Genomic DNA, 18,938 nt, shown 5'->3' on the forward strand with positions numbered 1-18,938 from the left:
ACTCATCATATAACTAATTTTGTCCCACTCATCATATAACTAATTTTACTCTATGTTTCGACTGTGTCCGGGCGGACCCTGTTGAAACATTCCTGAGTGGGCGGACGACTGATGGCGAACGCTGGGAACGGGCGGACGACCGATGGCGAACGCTGGGAACGGGCGGGCGCTTTCTCTCCAGCTGACACATACCGAGGGGACGGTCTCGTGAAGGATGAACGCTGTTCCTCACTCCAGGCCGGGCGGACACTAGCATGCCGTCGGAGACGGGCGGGCGAACGACGAAGACGCAGGGACCGGGCGGACATTGCAGAATCCCGCGAACCGACGTAAGCTGCACTGCCGGGCGGACGAGAAGATGGACGATCGCGACTCCACGCTCCAAACCGGGCGGAAAACCGGGCGGACGTCCTCTTACTCCAGACGCTCGCTCTTTGCTCCAAGCCGGGCGGGCGTCCTCCCCCTCCTGGCGCTGCTTCACACTCCCAGTTGGGGAGGGGCCGGGTACCTGCTAAAGGCACTCCGACGCTCAAGTCAGTAATATGACAGAGTGATTGTGATGCATGTATGCATCGTTATTCAAGTTCGTCCAGAGTTCATACCTGAGACCTTTATTTATAGCGAATTGTAATGGGCTTTTACCTTTTGGGGGCCTGGGGACGGCCCAATAATACCTTAATCTTCGTTAAGGACTTTAATGTGTCATTAGCATTTAACCGTGTAATCAGCAACGTGCGTCGGTTGGGAATGATGGTCGGTCAGGGATGTTACCCTAGGTGGGCGTCCTGCTCTCGGGCGGACGTCCAATCCTTGGGCGGACGTCCAGCTCTTGGGCGGTCGTCCACTCCTTGGGCGGTCGTCCACTCCTTGGGCGGTCGTCCACTCCTTGGGCGGTCGTCCACTCCTTGGGCGGACATCCAGCTCTTGGGCGGTCGTCCACTCTTTGGGCGGACGCCCAGCTCTTGGGCGGACGTACAATCCTTGGGCGAGCGTCCGGCTCGTGAACGCGTACCAGATTATTGGGCGGACTGGCGGATGACGGACGTCCTTGGACGGACGTCCGGTTCCTAAGGACGCTCGGTCCAGACTGTTTGGCGGACGTCCGGTTTATTGGGCGGACACGCCAACTAAGGCGGACGTCCACTTCTTGGGCGGACGTCCAGCTCTTGGGCGGTCGTTCTACTTTGGGTAGACGTCCTCTATCGGTACATATGGCGCCGTCTATGTGGGCGTCCTTCCGTACGGCATCCGGCACCTCTGGTACATAAGCCCCCCAAGTCCTAGTGCACGTAGTGTGCGTAGGATTATGAATAATCATCTAAAATAAGAAAAGATTTGACGCCATGGTTATACATATTTCCCAGACGTTTCGTCCCTCGGCATTTTCCTGAAGAACACTTTTTGTGAGTGTAGAGAGTGCGGTGCTATCTTGTGGTGATAAAATTCCATGTGAGTTCTTCAAATTTTCTCTTACAAACAGGGGTTCTACCCGGTTGGCGGATGTGCATTTGGCCATTTAGGTGACGCTCTGCACTCCCTGGTACATACGCTCTGCCTTGGTTGGCTGGACGCTCGCCTCATTGGACGGGCGTTCCATCTTGGGCGGACGTCCAAATGGCTGGACGCTCGTCATGAATTCCATCTTTGGGCGGACGTCCAAATGGCTGGACGCTCGTCATGAATTCCATCTTTGGGCGGACGTCCAAATGGCTGGACGCTCGTCATGAATTCCATCTTTGGGCGGACGTCCAAATGGCTGGACGCTCGTCACGAATTCCATCTTTGGGCGGACGGCCCCTCTTTGGGATGACGTTCTGTCTTGGTTGGCCGGACGCTCGTCATTTTGGATGGGCATGCCATCTTGGGCGGACGTCGTTGGACGCTTGCCACATTGGACGGGCGTCCCATCTTGGGTGGTCGTCCACATGGCTGGATGCTCGTCCTATGCCGGGAGGTCCTGTTATTACATAAGCCCCCCAAGCCCGAGCATAATTTTATTGTGCGAAGGGATTTTCTAGATGGCCTCCGAATTGCGGGGTCCTCGTGGAGGTCGACTTGGCATGCCCTGGAGGACAAATGGCCGGACGGTTGACTGCTGAATGCCAGATTTGGCTAATGGACGGCCGGCTCTTGTTGAATGCCAAATTTGGCTAAGTTATGGACGGCCGGTCAATTCTGAATGCCAGATTTGGCTAAGTTATAGACGGCCGGCGCTTTGTTGAATGCCAGATTTGGCTAAGTTATGGACGGCCGGCACTTTGCTGAATGCCAGATTTGGCTGAGTTATGGACGGCCGGCTCTTGTTGAATGCCAGATTTGGCTAAGTTATGGACGGTCGGCGCTTTGCTTAATGCCAAATTTGGCTAAGTTATAGACGGCCGGCGCTTTGTTGAATGCCAGATTTGGCTAAGTTATGGACGGCCGGCTCTTGTTGAATGCCAGATTTGGCTGAGTTATGGACGGCCGGCGCTTTTCTGAATGCCAAATTTGGCTGAGTTATGGACGGCCGGCTCTTGTTGAATGCCAGATTTGGCTAAGTTATGGACGGCCGGCTCTTGTTGAATGCCAGATTTGGCTAAGTTACGGACGGCCGGTCATTGCTGAATGCCAGATTTGGCTGAGTTATGGACGGCCGGCGCTTTGCTTCGTCGCCCAACAAAGCTGAGAGTTGTTCTCGTTGGAACACTCTTTTTCACCAGCTTGGAGTTTGGTAGGGCGGACGGTCTTTCGCTTCGTCGCCCAACCAAGCTGAGAGTTGTTCTCGTTGGAACACTCTTTTTCACCAGCTTGGAGTTTGGTAGGGCGGACGGTCTTTCGCTTCGTCGCCCAACCAAGCTGAGAGTTGTTCTCGTTGGAACACTCTTTTTCACCAGCTTGGAGTTTGGTAGGGCGGACGGTCTTTCCCTTCGTCTTCATTGTTGCCGGTTACCTGCACCATGAAGGGAACATAGCGAATTTCAAGTTTAAAGAAAGGTGTGTCCGTACCTTGTAAGGCCGAAAATATGCTATGGCCAAATGGCCGAGAATAGGTTGAGGCCGAACGGCCGAGACTGTGCTGAGGCCGAACGCTCTTAATCATGTGGAGGCCGAATGGCCGAAATGATGACGAGGCCGAACGGCCGAAGATAGGCTGAGGCCGAACGGCCGAGACAATGCTCAGATCGAGCGTCCTTAAATATGAGGAGGCCGAACAGCCGAGACTATGCTGAGGCCGAACGGTCAATAATACGCTGAGGCCGTGGACGGGCGCTTGAGTCCGGATTGGACGAGCGCTCTTTGAATTCGGGCGGACGAGCGCTTAGGTCCGGATTGGACGAACGCTTAAGTCCGGATTGGACGAGCGCTCTTTGAATCCGGGTGGACGAGCGCTTAGGTCCGGATTGGTTGGTCACCTGCAGTATAAGGGAAACATGATCGTATTTCTAGCTTAAAGGGTGTGTTCGTACCTTGTAAGGTCGAAAATATGTGTCCAAATGGCCGAGAATAGGTTGTGGCCGAACGTCCGAGATTATGCTGAGGGCGAACGCCCAAGTTTATGCTGAGGCCGAACGGCCGAGGACATATGTCGTGCGGCTATGAAGTATTGGTGAGGGGGTTGTCCGTGTTCATTTCTCGTGGTCATCTTTGGGTAACCAAAGTCACACGGCCCCACGGTGGGCGCCAAATGTTTCGACTGTGTCCGGGGCGGACCCTGTTGAAACATTCCTGAGTGGGCGGACGACTGATGGCGAACGCTGGGAACGGGCGGACGACCGATGGCGAACGCTGGGAACGGGCGGACGACCGATGGCGAACGCTGGGAACGGGCGGACGACCGATGGCGAACGCTGGGAACGGGCGGGCGCTTTCTCTCCAGCTGACACATACCGAGGGGACGGTCTCGTGAAGGATGAACGCTGTTCCTCACTCCAGGCCGGGCGGACACTAGCATGCCGTCGGAGACGGGCGGGCGAACGACGAAGACGCAGGGACCGGGCGGACATTGCAGAATCCCGCGAACCGACGTAAGCTGCACTGCCGGGCGGACGAGAAGATGGACGATCGCGACTCCACGCTCCAAACCGGGCGGAAAACCGGGCGGACGTCCTCTTACTCCAGACGCTCGCTCTTTGCTCCAAGCCGGGCGGGCGTCCTCCCCCTCCTGGCGCTGCTTCACACTCCCAGTTGGGGAGGGGCCGGGTACCTGCTAAAGGCACTCCGACGCTCAAGTCAGTAATATGACAGAGTGATTGTGATGCATGTATGCATCGTTATTCAAGTTCGTCCAGAGTTCATACCTGAGACCTTTATTTATAGCGAATTGTAATGGGCTTTTACCTTTTGGGGGCCTGGGGACGGCCCAATAATACCTTAATCTTCGTTAAGGACTTTAATGTGTCATTAGCATTTAACCGTGTAATCAGCAACGTGCGTCGGTTGGGAATGATGGTCGGTCAGGGATGTTACCCTAGGTGGGCGTCCTGCTCTCGGGCGGACGTCCAATCCTTGGGCGGACGTCCAGCTCTTGGGCGGTCGTCCACTCCTTGGGCGGTCGTCCACTCCTTGGGCGGTCGTCCACTCCTTGGGCGGTCGTCCACTCCTTGGGCGGACATCCAGCTCTTGGGCGGTCGTCCACTCTTTGGGCGGACGCCCAGCTCTTGGGCGGACGTACAATCCTTGGGCGAGCGTCCGGCTCGTGAACGCGTACCAGATTATTGGGCGGACTGGCGGATGACGGACGTCCTTGGACGGACGTCCGGTTCCTAAGGACGCTCGGTCCAGACTGTTTGGCGGACGTCCGGTTTATTGGGCGGACACGCCAACTAAGGCGGACGTCCACTTCTTGGGCGGACGTCCAGCTCTTGGGCGGTCGTTCTACTTTGGGTAGACGTCCTCTATCGGTACATATGGCGCCGTCTATGTGGGCGTCCTTCCGTACGGCATCCGGCACCTCTGGTACACTCTACATAAGTCTTAGTCTTGAATGAGTATCACAGTATCAAAATAAACCTTCACTATTAACTCCTTATATGAATGCACGTAATAGTAACTATAACAAATATGACTTCCTTCCGTATAATTCTTCACATTACCATCAAGCACACCATGTTATAGTAGATAGACATCATTAATATATTAGACAACATAAATCAAAGACCAAAAAGCATTGGAATCATAAAACACAAAAAAAGAGAAAAGCTAAGAAGACTAGTGCTCATCAGTGGGTGCGCTCAGTGCCAGGATTGCAAAAGCTCTCTGACTTGGGGGTGCAGAGCAGCATAACCATCGCTCAACATCTTTTCACGAAATGGCCATTAACTTGCAAATTTTAAAGTTGGCGCTTAGTGTCCCTAAGCTACTGCACAACGCAACACCATATGCTCCTTGGAAGTGATATTGTGGCTTGTTCACTGTATAATTTGGTATCTTGCACTTTTCTCTCCTCAAACTCATTTCAAAATGTTCTATAATTGATTCCAAAGTAAGCCATTATAACAATCGAAATATCTCATTCCAATTTCATCCTAAGCACACATAAATTCTAACATTTACAAAATCCAGATGTGAGTAGATACCCATCGTTAGCTAAGTAATATCAATTCACAATTCAAAAATGATTATAATTCCAAGTCCCAACTTGATTATGAATTTTTCATCCTCCATTGCATTACACAATACAATCCCAAACCAACTCCAATGTCACATTACTCTATGACCCATAATTTAACCTCACATGCATCAACTTTCAACATGACACTATAAACCATTAAATTCAATATATTTCACATAAAATAAACAACCACAATATCTTTGGACAAATTCATCCATTTCATAACAATTAACGTTTTGAAAACTCAATTTTTCTTATCAATACATGGAATTAAACTATTAATTAGCAAAATCCCAAAATTTGCTAAAAACGAAATTTCCAAATTTTGAACAAGAACAAACATGCAGTACCATAATTCAATCAAAATCATACTAAGGCATAATTGTTATCCGAGTGACAATTTTTTATAGTGAATTTTCCAACCCAATAATTATTAATCCAAATTTATAATTTTTTTTAGAAAAAACACCCAAATATGTAAATTAGGCCTTTAATGCAAAAACCACACTTTCGTCGCTTACAGGTCTGAAGTAAAATAATTTGCTTTTATTTACTGTATTCTTTTTGTCAAACTTGCTTTCAATCTTTCTACTTTTAAAATTACCAAATAATTAATTCAGTTTTCTAACTTATCAATAATTTTTCTTTTATTTATGTATTATAACTTAACATTTTGTTATGGTCACTGAGTTCAACGACTAACTTTATCAATCTGAAAAGTATAGAAACTAAGATAAAGTTTGACCAAAATCAAATAATTAAAAACGTATTTTTCCATTATTAAATTATACCTTGTCGCTTAGAGGGATGATACAAAATTTGCGCTGCCAATATCTGCACTTAAAAAATTTATAATAAATATAAGACATTTATGATTGTATTTATTTATACTTACCTATATAGACTACTCACTACTCATTTTCAGTGCTTTTAATTATATATTTTAAAAATAAATTATCAAAATAAAATTATTAATTAAAAATATTAATAATTGGAGAATAAAGAGAGTTTAATTTTACACGTATCTTTTATTTAGACGTACGAGACTAAAATTATTTTTTAAAAATTAAGTTTATTTAAAGTTATATTTTTTTATAGAACTTATTTAAATTTGTTTTAGAAAAATAATTTCATTTAAGTTATACTTTTAGTTGAATTTTATATATGAAATAACAATTTTATTTAATTTGAATTTATATATTAGATAATAATTTTATTTTAAACATGTTTATAAAATTTGATAAATATTTATGTGTAAAATAACCTGTAAATATTTTTATGCTAATTAATGATCGACTAATAGACTTTTGCATGAGAGAAATTATAAATAATTTCTCTGAGTTGTCACGTACATTTACGTTTCCAATTAATATCGAGATATGTTCAATATTCTGAGAAGGATTGCAAAAACTTACCGAAACTGCGGGACCAAAAAATTAAACACTACTTATAATTTTACACTTCATTAACAAGGATTCTCACGGTTACTTATTTACTGAATATATGCACAACGTTACCAAATTATATATACATAAACCCAATAATTCTATTGATGTAATTAGTTAAAATTTTGTCATTAGTAATTTTTACTTACAATAATGTTATTTATATCCTTAAAAGTAATGTTTAAGTGTTTATATTTTTTTTGGAGACGTAGTTAGTTTATTTTTAGATGAAAACTTTTGAATAATAATAGTTAGCTTAAACATTTAAATTGAGTTTTATTCATAAAATTTAAAAGAGGAAAATAAAATTAAAAATAATTATGGTAAATGCTTTGAAATAGGAAGAATTTTTTTTAAATACACAGATTTTTAATAAAAATGGTATTATTAACAGAAGTCGTCCAAAAAGATTTATATACTCGGTAAAATAAAAAAGGATTATGTTTTAAAATATAAATTTTGGTCTTTTAAGATGTATTGAAGGATTCAAATATTGCAAATCAATTATCCTAGAATGCAATACATTTAAACCTATTATTAACTACAATTTCACAATCAGAATATTTTTCTACTAACATTTGTAATTACTGAATGTAAAATAAATTACACATAGATATGATTTTCCAACTTTTATAATAATACATAGCACTTGAACAAAACTTATATAAGAACTATATTATCACTCTTAGAGCTTGAAGAAGTTGTTTGGCAAACAAAAGGTTTACAATGACTTTATTACGTTACATATAGTCAAACTTGAAAAAAAAAAATTACATGGTTGACAAGTGTCATAACATAAATGTATATTTTCACTTTTATAAAACATTCAACATATAAATTTATGAAATAAAACGATTTATATGCATTAAAATAGACAAATTTTTTATGATAGTTATACAAGTGACATAAGTAAATGAATGCATTACCTTTTATGACGTTTTCACCATCGAAAGACTCTTCATATTCTTTTTTATTCCAATCTTTCTCATTTCTTCATTTGAACGTTCTAAGTTTTCCATAAAAATAGATAATTAATTCTTTTTTATTCCAATCTTTCTCATTTCTTCATTTGAACGTTCTAAGCTTTCCATAAAACTAGATAATTAAGTTTAATTGTTAGGATTAGATGTAATAAACTTAATGTGTATGTTTTTAAGTTGATTAATTTTTATGTTTTTCCATTTCAATGTTAGTATTTTACTTTTTTACTTAATGCTTGTTGTGTGGTTAGATCTCTATCTTATTGATTCATAGGGTATTGAAAAATATCTTGTGTAGCATTTAGGAATAGAGCTAATTCAATAGTAATTTTAGACTCTTGATCATCACACAAGTTTGTTTGTTATAAGCATTTAAGGAATTGAAACTTAACAAAGAATCACATGCTTAAGTTGATAGAGAATTAGGATTTGAGTAAGTTTATGAGCTTATTTTAACAAAAAAATTGAAATTAAGATGATTAAATATGCATGAGTAAATTTTCCTGTTAATTTTTATTTTGCACACCAACTATTTGATAAAATTCCAAAACGAATTTTTGTGTGTTTTTGTAATATAGTTTGTTTAAATTAGTTATTAAATGCAAAAATTACCATGTGTTGAAAGAATAATAATTTATTTATTACTTGCTATGTTACGACTAGTGTACTTGTCATTTCACACTCATTATTAACAATGATCATATGATCAATTATGTTACTAAAAGTATGTGTGTCAATCAATGTTTCACAATTAATAATTTTTATCAAAATTAGTTTTCATGATTGATTATATTATGCAATCTGAATAAAATACATAGGAGTTATGTTACTAAACAACTCAAAAATATGATATAACAGTTTAAGATTACTTAATTAGATTCCACATAATTTTTTGTTGAATAGAACCAATGTAAAAACTTATGGTTCTCTCTTTTCATATTGACCACATCATCTTGATTTATCTTGTTTCATTGTAACCATTAATTTTGCTCGTCTTACCCTCTCAATCAAAGTTTTGAAGGAAATTTGAAAAGTTAAGAGGTTATCGTTTAACCAATTCACACCCGTCCACTTAGTCGTGAGTTAAGCCATATTTTCTTTTTCATGTTTGGATGCAACGTCTGCAAATTGAACTATTACTCGTTATTTTTCCTATTAGTAAGCATTTAATTGAACAATTAATATCAAATTCTAACACTACTAGTTTAATTTTTAGTGGGACAATTGCTAAGAAAAAAATTGTTATAGATTGTTTCAATTTTGTCATGATAAAGACCAAATAGTGGGTTTAGGGTTTAAGGTTTGGTTAAGTACCTGAGGCCGAATGGCCGAGAGGTGGAGGCCAGACGGCCAAACAGTTGAGGTTGGACGATTGGAGCCAGGAACGGCCGTGAAGTCGAGGCCAAGGTAAGGCCGGACGAGTGGGGCCATGGACGACTGTGAAGTCGAGGCCTAGGTAAGGCCGAACGAGTGGGGCCATGGACGACCGTGAAGTTGAGGCCTAAGATAAGGCCGGACGAGTGGGGCCATGGACAACCGTTAAGTCGAGGCCTAAGATAAGGCCGGACGAGTGAGGCCATGGATGACCATGAAGTCGAGGCCTAAGATAAGATCAGACGAGTGGGGCCATGGACGGCCGTGAGGTCAAGGCCTAAGATAAGGCCGGACGACTGGACCGTGGACGACCATGGAGTCGAGGCCTAAGATAAGGCCGGACGACTGGGGCCATGGACGACCGTGGAGTCGAGGCCTAAGATAAGGCCAGGCGACTGGGGCCATCAACGGTCGTGAGATTGAAACCAAGTTTAAGGAAGCACCTGATGGTGAGAGTTTTTACAATTCGGATCAATATGTAGGGGCCGAGTCGACGTACTGATGCTGAGACTGCTAAAACACTTTTGGTTGTATTCAAGACTGGGTGGACGTTAAAGACCGGACGGACAAACGTTATTCGAAGCGCTTCATGTTGAAGACTTGTCGGAAGTAGCTCCAAGAGAACGGGCGTTGGGAGCTCGACGAACGTTGAAGCGAACGGACGATTCTTGTGGCGGACGGGTGTTGAAGATTTGTCAGACGTAGCTCCAAGCGGACGAACGTTAGGAGCTGGACGAACGTTGAAGCGGACGAACGATTCTTGTGGCGGACGGGTGTTGAAGACTTGTCGGATGTAGCTTGCTATCCCTCCTTCTCTAAGCCGGATGGGGGCGTACCTATTAAAGGTGCTCCGACGCTCAAGTCAGTAAAATGACCGAACGTTTATAATAAGTGATGCAAGTAGTGTATAATGTGCAACGTGTTCAGTCTGGTTCGAAGTCATACCTAAGACCTTTATTTATACTAGTTGTGATGGGCTTATGGACTTTTACCTTTTACTGACCTAATAACAGCCAAATGACACCTTAACCTGCATTAGGGTGTTAATGAGTTATCACTATTTATAATCTAACCATGCGGTCAGCCTGGTGGTTGGTCAGCCGAGATGGTTGGTCGGCCTAGATAAAGTCGTTCGGTTCACGAGGTCGGGAGGACCATACGGTACATACGGTCAGCCTAGGGGTTGGTCGACCGAGATGGTCGGTCAGCCTAGATAGAGTCGTTCGGTTCACGAGTTCAGGAGGATCATAAGTACAAAAACCAATACCAGTGAGATTGTTGAATGGTTGTGCGATGACATTTCTTATTCAAGAATATACTATCAATTTGGTTCCCTCGTATAGTTTAGTTTGATCTCGAATTACATGTCTAAAAAGTCTCATTGAAAAAGTTTATTTAATTAAAATATCCGCAAAAGTTCAGTGAATTAAAACCCGCACACGAATCTTCTTTTTTAAAAAAAATATTCATTTTTAAAATAAATAAAAAATTAAAATTAACTCCTAAAATTTAAATGTTTTTAATTTGTTAAAGAATTATATATAAACATTTTAATCATATTAAAATATATTTGTAAAAGGTTTTAATAGACTTAGTTGTTTGTTTATATGGAAAAATTATTTAATGACATAGGATATTAAGATCTTTGACTAACTAAACATATTTAATTTTTTATAACTCACTAAATATATTTTTAAAGTATATATAATAATATTTAAATTTTATTGTGCGAAAAATTCATGAGATCTAATCAAAACTAAATAACATCTCAATTTAAATGTTTAAAATAATGAATTTATGAATAATAAGTTTATGGAAATTTTTATTATATGTTTTCTTAATGTATAACTTAAACTTATACTTTGCCCATTATTTATTTCTCTTTAATAATCCAATATATATATATATATATATATATATATTAAATATATTTAATAATTATAAAAAAAATTAGTGTAAATTTATTATAATTAATCCAATATTTTGACATTTTGACCACATTCCGTGTTTCTTTTATCATGTTTGAGACTTTGTCAAAATGTATTAAATGTTATAAGTTTTTTTCTTTATAAAATTAATAAATATATTATAATCAATAGCTATATTAAACTATATTTTATTTAATAATATAATTATAAGTATAAAATAAAAATATTAATTTAAATATAATAAAATTATAACATACTAAACTATCTAATAAAATATATAATTTGATATGTATACATGCATCATATTAATTATAAATGTTAATTAAAGTATTGTAAAAGAGTCAAACTCATCTTAATCTTGGGCTATTCTTCTGTTACTCCACTTCAGGAAACCTCCTAAAAAAGGTTTTTCAAATGTAGGCTAGTAATAATTCATAAACCATAAGTAAGTTTACAACTCTATTCAAGAAGCCAAGAAGATATTAATAGACAACTTCTCAAGGTCCCAATCATCACCATTTCATCTATGATTAAAATCATATATATAGATATAAACACCAAAATCACATAATCTGACCTTGTATGCATCATTATCGTTGCAGACTACAACTATATATTTCCACATCATTGCAGCCTATAACTAGATAACATATTCTTTGAAATCTTAATAGTAGAAGATATTCTTTATAATACGAATAACAGAAGACATATCACAAAGAAAAAGATGGGCAAAACCGCAATAGGAAATTCATAGGATTCAGAAACGAGAAGAATGCAAATATTTAGGAGTTAGGGCTTCAACAAAAAATGGCATAGATGCGATAAATCAATAGGGAGTGAAAAAGAATGAAGGGGAAATACCTCTTTGGAATGATGGAGACACTGACGAACGAATCACAAAGATGGCGATAATCTTTGGTGATGTGTGAGCAATAGTGGTGGTGGGTGCTTTGATGGACAGATCTTATAGCTTGAAGATGGGAGAAAATTCGTAGCTTGAAGACTGGCACACTCTAGAGCAAGGGAGATGTTTCTAAGAGGCAAAACAAAATCTTTAGGGAAAGAAAATATAATCACAGCTATTATATACAACAATTTTTTTATATTAATAAAATAAATAATTAGTTACACTTAAATAATCTCTCAGTCATACCTACTTAATAATTGATTTAATAAAGTTTATAGTATTTCTTAAACTGATATTTTTTAAGAGCTTGTTATTTAAATATTTGTATACTTATAATTTCATTTTTAGTGTATCATAATTACGGACATATTACTCAATATATAACTAATAAATTAATATTTTCTTCACTGATAATTATTAATATGAGTAAACTATTAATATAATAAATGAAATTACTAATAATAAATTATTATTATCAACTAACACGTTGGGTTAAACTTCCTAAATAATAAATTTAATGATATTAATTTATGTTTATGAACTTATATTTATTTTTAGTTTTAAATTATAAATTATAAATTATAATGGTTATTATCTATACCATTATACAAAGAAAAGTATCAGTATATACAATTTTTTTTCAGTTTCAATTAATTTTTTGTTCCATGAAGTTTCATCTTGATTCTTCTATTCTAATTTTTAGAATTTCATTTTCGTCTCACAAACAATATTCATATTCTGATCTTTAAGTAGATTAAAATAACATAGTTAAAATCCATTATCATGTCACCATTTTGTTTTGAAAAGATATATCGAATGAGTGAAAAAGAAAGATTTATAGTGTGCATATAGAAAATTGCCATCAAATCATCTTAATTTTTGACCTAATTCCTTATTTTCTTAACAGTGCTATGGAGTTGTGTTATCTTAATTCCCGTATTCATTTCTCCAAATTTGAGCTCTAGTGTATATTAGACGCTCACATACCAGCTTAAGAAAGGTGATCTTCTGTAACTTCTTCCCCTCAATATTCTGAGGTCAGTTTAACCTAGCATTCCCCCTCCCAAAGGGTAAGAGGACTGAAATGGAGAAATTTGAGGAAAGGGATTTGTACTTGATTCTTTTGTTGCTCACTGGGGCAAGGCATGTAGTTCATCACTAGTACAAACCATGTAGTTTTTGGCTGCTAGTCTTACAAATGCTTTGATATACAACGCAACCAACAGCTACAAACTTACTTAAGATCTTGCCGCTGGAACTTTAAAACAACGGCTAGCCTTCAGGGTGCCACACCTTACTTTTTTTTATGAAGTTATTGCCCAAAAAGCTGTTCTTTAACCTTTTCTCCTATCTTGAAAGAAGTGTTATTCCGACAAATCAACCGCGATATTTTTTAAAAAGTGAAAGGTGAGAATGCCATAAATCAATGAGTAATGAAATGGGAGGTTCAGTCCTCCAAGTTCAACAGAAAAGTTTATAAAATAATAAAGGACATGATCCAGAATTGCTCATGGAAAACTGACACAAGGTAGCATCGAATACCCTTATATTAAATAGACACAGCTTCAGAAATGTTGGAAACCATACCATTGTTTAAGAATTATTTATTGATGATTATTCCTACTTGGGGGTTGGGACGTCTGTTTCATTAAAAATAACCTATTACATCAAAATGGGAAATAAGAAACATACAAAATAACAATAAGTTCCCATTGCACAGCTGCCAAATTACATATTATACTATATCTACTCTGAGGCCTTTTCATCTTCTATCTATATGTACACTTTCTGACTTTCGATCTACAACACATAAATATAAAATATTAGTTGGTATAACTTATATTTTTGGCTGGCATACGAATGCTACCCTAAAATCCTTAACATTCGACGCCGTTTCTATTCTTACAGACAAACCCCTTCCCCTCTTCCTTTTATCTTCATACCTTCTCATTCACATTTTCTAAAAACCTCTTCACGCACCTATTATTGGTCTCAAAGATGAGTGAAATGCCTCTAATCTGCATGGAAATTCATTTTCCACAAATTATTGTCATGTTCCAAAATTAAAGAACAAAACTGCAGCATTTTAATGTAAAAGTTGTTTAAAATAGAAAGGAAAAACAGTTACCTCGATCACACTACTAGCACCAAGACCCCGCGCTTGTCCTGTAGCAATTTCTTTGCCATTCAAGAAGATAGATCTCTTGCCAAGATTTTTAATTATGAAAGAACCATCTGCGTCGAGCTTTATTAAAGCCTTTAAGATAAAAAATAATTTATTATTCATACTACTGTAAATTCAGTGGAGGAAATTTAAAATTTAGAAGATCTTGAAAATTTCTGGATTTACTCCATCAGAAAATAATATTATTCTAGTCCTTGCTCAATACGAGGCACATGTCTAACGAAAATGATACGGGTCTAGACTTCATCATAACGCATTTAATTCAATCACCAAAAGATCCATAAGAACACCATCACATTCTCAGTAGATTAATAACAACTTCATCAGCAAAAAAGCATGCCAAGAAATTTTGTTCCAAAAACTTACCTGTCTTCTAGATATTTTTGTAGCCACCTCCTCCCCTTCTTTTCCCAAGTCAATATCAACATGTACATCATTAGTTGCTCTGCCAAGTACAACCTGTTAAACAAAAACAGATTGTACAGACCGAGAAAAATGATTATATATTGGGAATAAACATCACAAACTACCGGAAATGAGCAGTACCAGATTAGGCAAACACAAAAATCCCAATTTACATTCACTGTTAAGGCATACTGTGGACGTGGCAATTCAATGTATTACGGTTCACTCTACTAAGGGTCAAAAAAATTTCAGAGACGATGTCACTGCAGAATCCAATGATTTTGCACAAAATTAAATTAAACCATTGGAAGCCACAAAAAGGCTCAACTAATAGAAATAAAATATTCAACAACCATCGAACAGCTAGAACAAATATGAAACATCTACTAATCACAACCATTTTGTTTCCATATTACCAGAGCTCAAGCATTAATGGCTATGCAATGATAACTAGACCATAACTATGCATGACAGAAAATCAAAGTGTGGAAATAACAATAGGATGCACACATTCCTTAAAACGGTATCAAACATATTCAAAAGGGAAATTCACAAAATTCATTACGGTGACTTGGGAGGAAGAAACTATGGGGAAAATTTTACCATTCCACATTTTAAAAGAAAACAACAGATGCAAATTCAAAATTTCACCTTGCTTTTTCTAATATATTCCTTCAGAATTCGCCCATACACTACTGCAAGTGCACCCTGAGCTCTAATGGCTCTTCCCATAGAGGACTGAGCACCTTGCTCCAATCTCATGATGGTCTTCCTGCTTTCTTCATGTTGATATCTCAATACTGTAACAAAAGATTACAATATTAAAAGACAACCATCATTAAAATGCCAAGACATCAATTAATCCAATAACGAAAATTGTTATCAATAAAACATCAGAGCGCAATATTTGAATCTACATTATAAACACCACCGCTGGTATTTGGTTTGAAACTTTAGCGGAGACCAACTGGAATATTATTAAAACACAGAATGCTTATTTGATTATAAACAAAAATCACGGGTAAAATAATAAAAAACCAAACTATCAATTTTAAATTTCGTTTAGAAATTCAACCATTTAACTTCAACTTTTAACAAATTTTGAGCAAAAATATAATGCCTTAAGCAGAGGGTGAGAACTAGGCCACAACAGTAAGGCTTGCTGCCTTAGGACCAGGTTAGCCATATACTCTAGACTTCCAGTTACTGAAAAAACCCATCCACTTAAGTTTTATAGAATTAGCTCTCCCTAGATCTCACATGGGGGTAGGGATCCTTTTGCAACTTGTTTCTCTTTTCAAATTAAAAGCATTAAGAGAAGTGTCATACTTTTGTTTTGTCTTGAGTTAGATGATTTACCTTCTCTCCTTGCGTTTGGATCTTGATCCATTGGAGATAAATCCATTTCAAGAATCTGGGAAGGCAAGATCAAGAACATGAGATATAACTTAACACAACCAAATACAGGGAAAAATTACCATTCAATGCAACATATTCTACATACCATTGTCTCAACATCAGAAAAGTAAGGAAGTTCATCACCACAATAATCATCATAATCGTCTTCACCATCGTCTTCAATATCACCTCCTTCCTGATCAAGAGATAATGATTTTGCTTCTGATTTTGATAAAGCTTTATGTTCCTCAGCCTTAACATGTGCAGCAACTGGATCGTCGATATCCTGTTTATGTGATACACCTTCAGTGAAATTTTCCTAAGTAAAATCATAAATTAGTTCCCTGATGACTTTCCAATCATAAGACATCCTTGGATCAACACATTTTACCTCTTGTTTCAGATGTCCATGTAAGGCAGGCTTCACAGTTGCACGAACTGATCTGCCATGACTTGGGTTGACATCAACATTGTTATTCTGTCTAGAAACTGCAGTGATAGCGTTTCTTCCAGGATTTTCACTTTTCAGTCCAAACACAACAGGTTTGTAGCTTGAATTTTTTGAAGCAATAGACTGAGAAAGAACGGCTTCTTTCTTCAGGCTTCCATCTGGTCCATTTCTTCTTTGATTATTAATAGCAGATTCCGAAAACCCCGCCTCTTTAACAACTGGTTGGGATTTTAGAGCTGCTAATTCAGGAATCACGACGGACACGTCCAAATTAACATTGCATGGGATATCAGGGTGCTCAGTATTCAACACACAGATCATAAATCCCTCACTGTGTTCAGAGTGAGGACTTTGTGCTACAGCTGACAATGCAGCATTGTTTCTGGGATCAGAATCGAAATGCTGATCACCACAACTGGCACCTAATGGATTAGCTGCAATTCCCTGCCCATCAGAAACACACCCACCAGGCACAGAAAGTTTTGCTTCCACATCCAACTTCTGCAATACAGGAACATCAGCGGAAGAACTCAACAGAAGTGAATCAACATTATCATGACACGGCTTATCCTTATTCTTATCCATAGCCATTACCTCCTTCCCCTCTACATTCATAAAGAGAAGTCCATCCTCATTTGCCAAGTTTGAGAGACTTTTGGCATCAGGAGCATTCAATTTCAACCCACCATTCCCGCACTCATCTTTCAAATCCACTCCCCCTTCAGAAACACAACTTTTACCCTCCACACTAACATGAACAGGCAAATCAGGCAAACAAACATCCTCAATCGTTTTCCACAGAGGTACATCACTCACCAAATCACCCAATTGCCCCACCTCTACCCCCTCTGACCCCAAGCAATTCCCATAACCAACTACACTACTATTCACAAAATCACTATTTAAATTACCGTCAACCACCACATTCTCTTTTCCCTCACACCCCACCACCTCGTTCTTTACCTCGGAAGACATGACGCCACTGCGGTGCCGGCGAAGTTTTTTCTGCATGCTACAGTACTGCTTGCGAACGCTTTGAAATTTCATCTTTTTCCCAACACCACCAGTGTTTTGAAATTTCCTCTTCTCCCCACCACTACCACCACTTCCTTCACCACCGGCAGCAGCTGACTTGGCCAGCTCCAAATTCCTCATGGCAAGAGCCGCCTCGGTGGAAACATCCCCGTCATAGAGCAGAGACAGCCACCGATCTTGCAATTCCCTAAAGGAGTAGCGCCGCGAGAACCGAACAGCTCCTCTTGCCAGCGATTCCAGCGAAGCACCAGCCTAATCAAATCAAACACAATCAAACCAACCAGAACATTGCAAGCAACAAACAAACAGGAATCACTTAATTCTATGTCAACTTGTAATTCAATTTACTTAACTCTGCAAAAAAAGACATGAAAATAATGTCACAATTGAGTAAAAATTGAAGAGAGGAAGAGAGAGTAGGGTTTGGGTTTGGGAGAATTGAGTACCTCAACGGCGTTCTTGAGGAGAAGGTCGTCTTCGGGAACCCAAGGAGGCTGAACCTCCAAAGGGTCCATGGTAGCAGGAATGGAGTTTTGAAGTGTAGGAGATAGATAGATAGATATTTAGAGAGAGAGAAAGAGAGAGAGAAAGAGAGAGAGGAATTAAAGTGGTGAGAGAGTATGAGAGTTAAAGTATGAGATTGTAAGAGTTGGGAAAGAGCGCGGGTAACGTGTGGGGAGTTTCCATTCACAAATCACACAACCTTGTGACCATCATCGTTCCTTTTTCTTGCCACATATTCGCACAAATGATTCCCTCCTTCTCTCTGCATCACTTCCACCACAATGCTCTGTTGAACGGATACTTACTTATTAATTAAGCTTTTCTTATGTGCATTAATTACTTTTTTTCTTTAATTTCTCTTTCCATATCTTTCACCATTTTCACTTTTTCCAAATATTTAACAGTAAACATTAAATTATACTTAGTATTTTCTTTTCTTTTTTAAACTGGGTATTTATTTTTCTAAATGGGCTAGATTGAATGTCAAAAAGTGCTCTTTTTGTAAGCTTTAATCTTAAATTTCAAGAATGTTGTTAGAATAAGCTGGAGCATATTTAATTGCTGTTATAAAAATATACATTCATGGCTATAAAATAACAGGACAAAATTTGAATGTATTAATACTTTGTTTAATTGCTTTCAGACAACCAGTTTATTTCCCATTTCAAAATTTATGTCAATTTCTTTACCTAACGGATCGGTTTTGTATGCCTGTGCCTGTGTTAAATTTATTTAT

General features: G+C 38.6%; 1 protein-coding gene across 3 annotated transcripts; it reads right to left on the reverse strand.

Moving 5' to 3' along the window:
• Positions 1–13,913: 13,913 nt before the first annotated feature.
• Positions 13,914–18,483, reverse strand: LOC124822089 (uncharacterized). 3 transcript variants are annotated; one of them, XM_047294053.2, is made up of 8 exons: positions 18,145–18,483; positions 16,604–17,950; positions 16,319–16,531; positions 16,174–16,228; positions 15,466–15,614; positions 14,776–14,868; positions 14,353–14,481; positions 13,914–14,242 (listed from the first exon to the last, which is right to left on the reverse strand). In XM_047294053.2, the coding sequence occupies exons 1-8, from the start codon at positions 18,211–18,213 to the stop codon at positions 14,162–14,164; spliced, it is 2,136 nt and encodes a 711-aa protein (XP_047150009.2). In that variant the 5' UTR covers positions 18,214–18,483; the 3' UTR covers positions 13,914–14,161. The 3 variants fall into 3 exon arrangements, with proteins under 3 accessions (XP_047150009.2, XP_047150011.2, XP_087960721.1); XM_047294055.2 differs by having other exon boundaries at positions 16,319–16,498; positions 18,145–18,482; XM_088104595.1 differs by having other exon boundaries at positions 16,604–18,052; positions 18,145–18,482.
• Positions 18,484–18,938: the final 455 nt, after the last annotated feature.

This window comes from Vigna umbellata, chromosome 1 (genome assembly GCF_029865625.1).
Source record: "Vigna umbellata cultivar VRB3 chromosome 1, Vumbellata_1.0, whole genome shotgun sequence".
NCBI lineage: Eukaryota > Viridiplantae > Streptophyta > Magnoliopsida > Fabales > Fabaceae > Vigna > Vigna umbellata.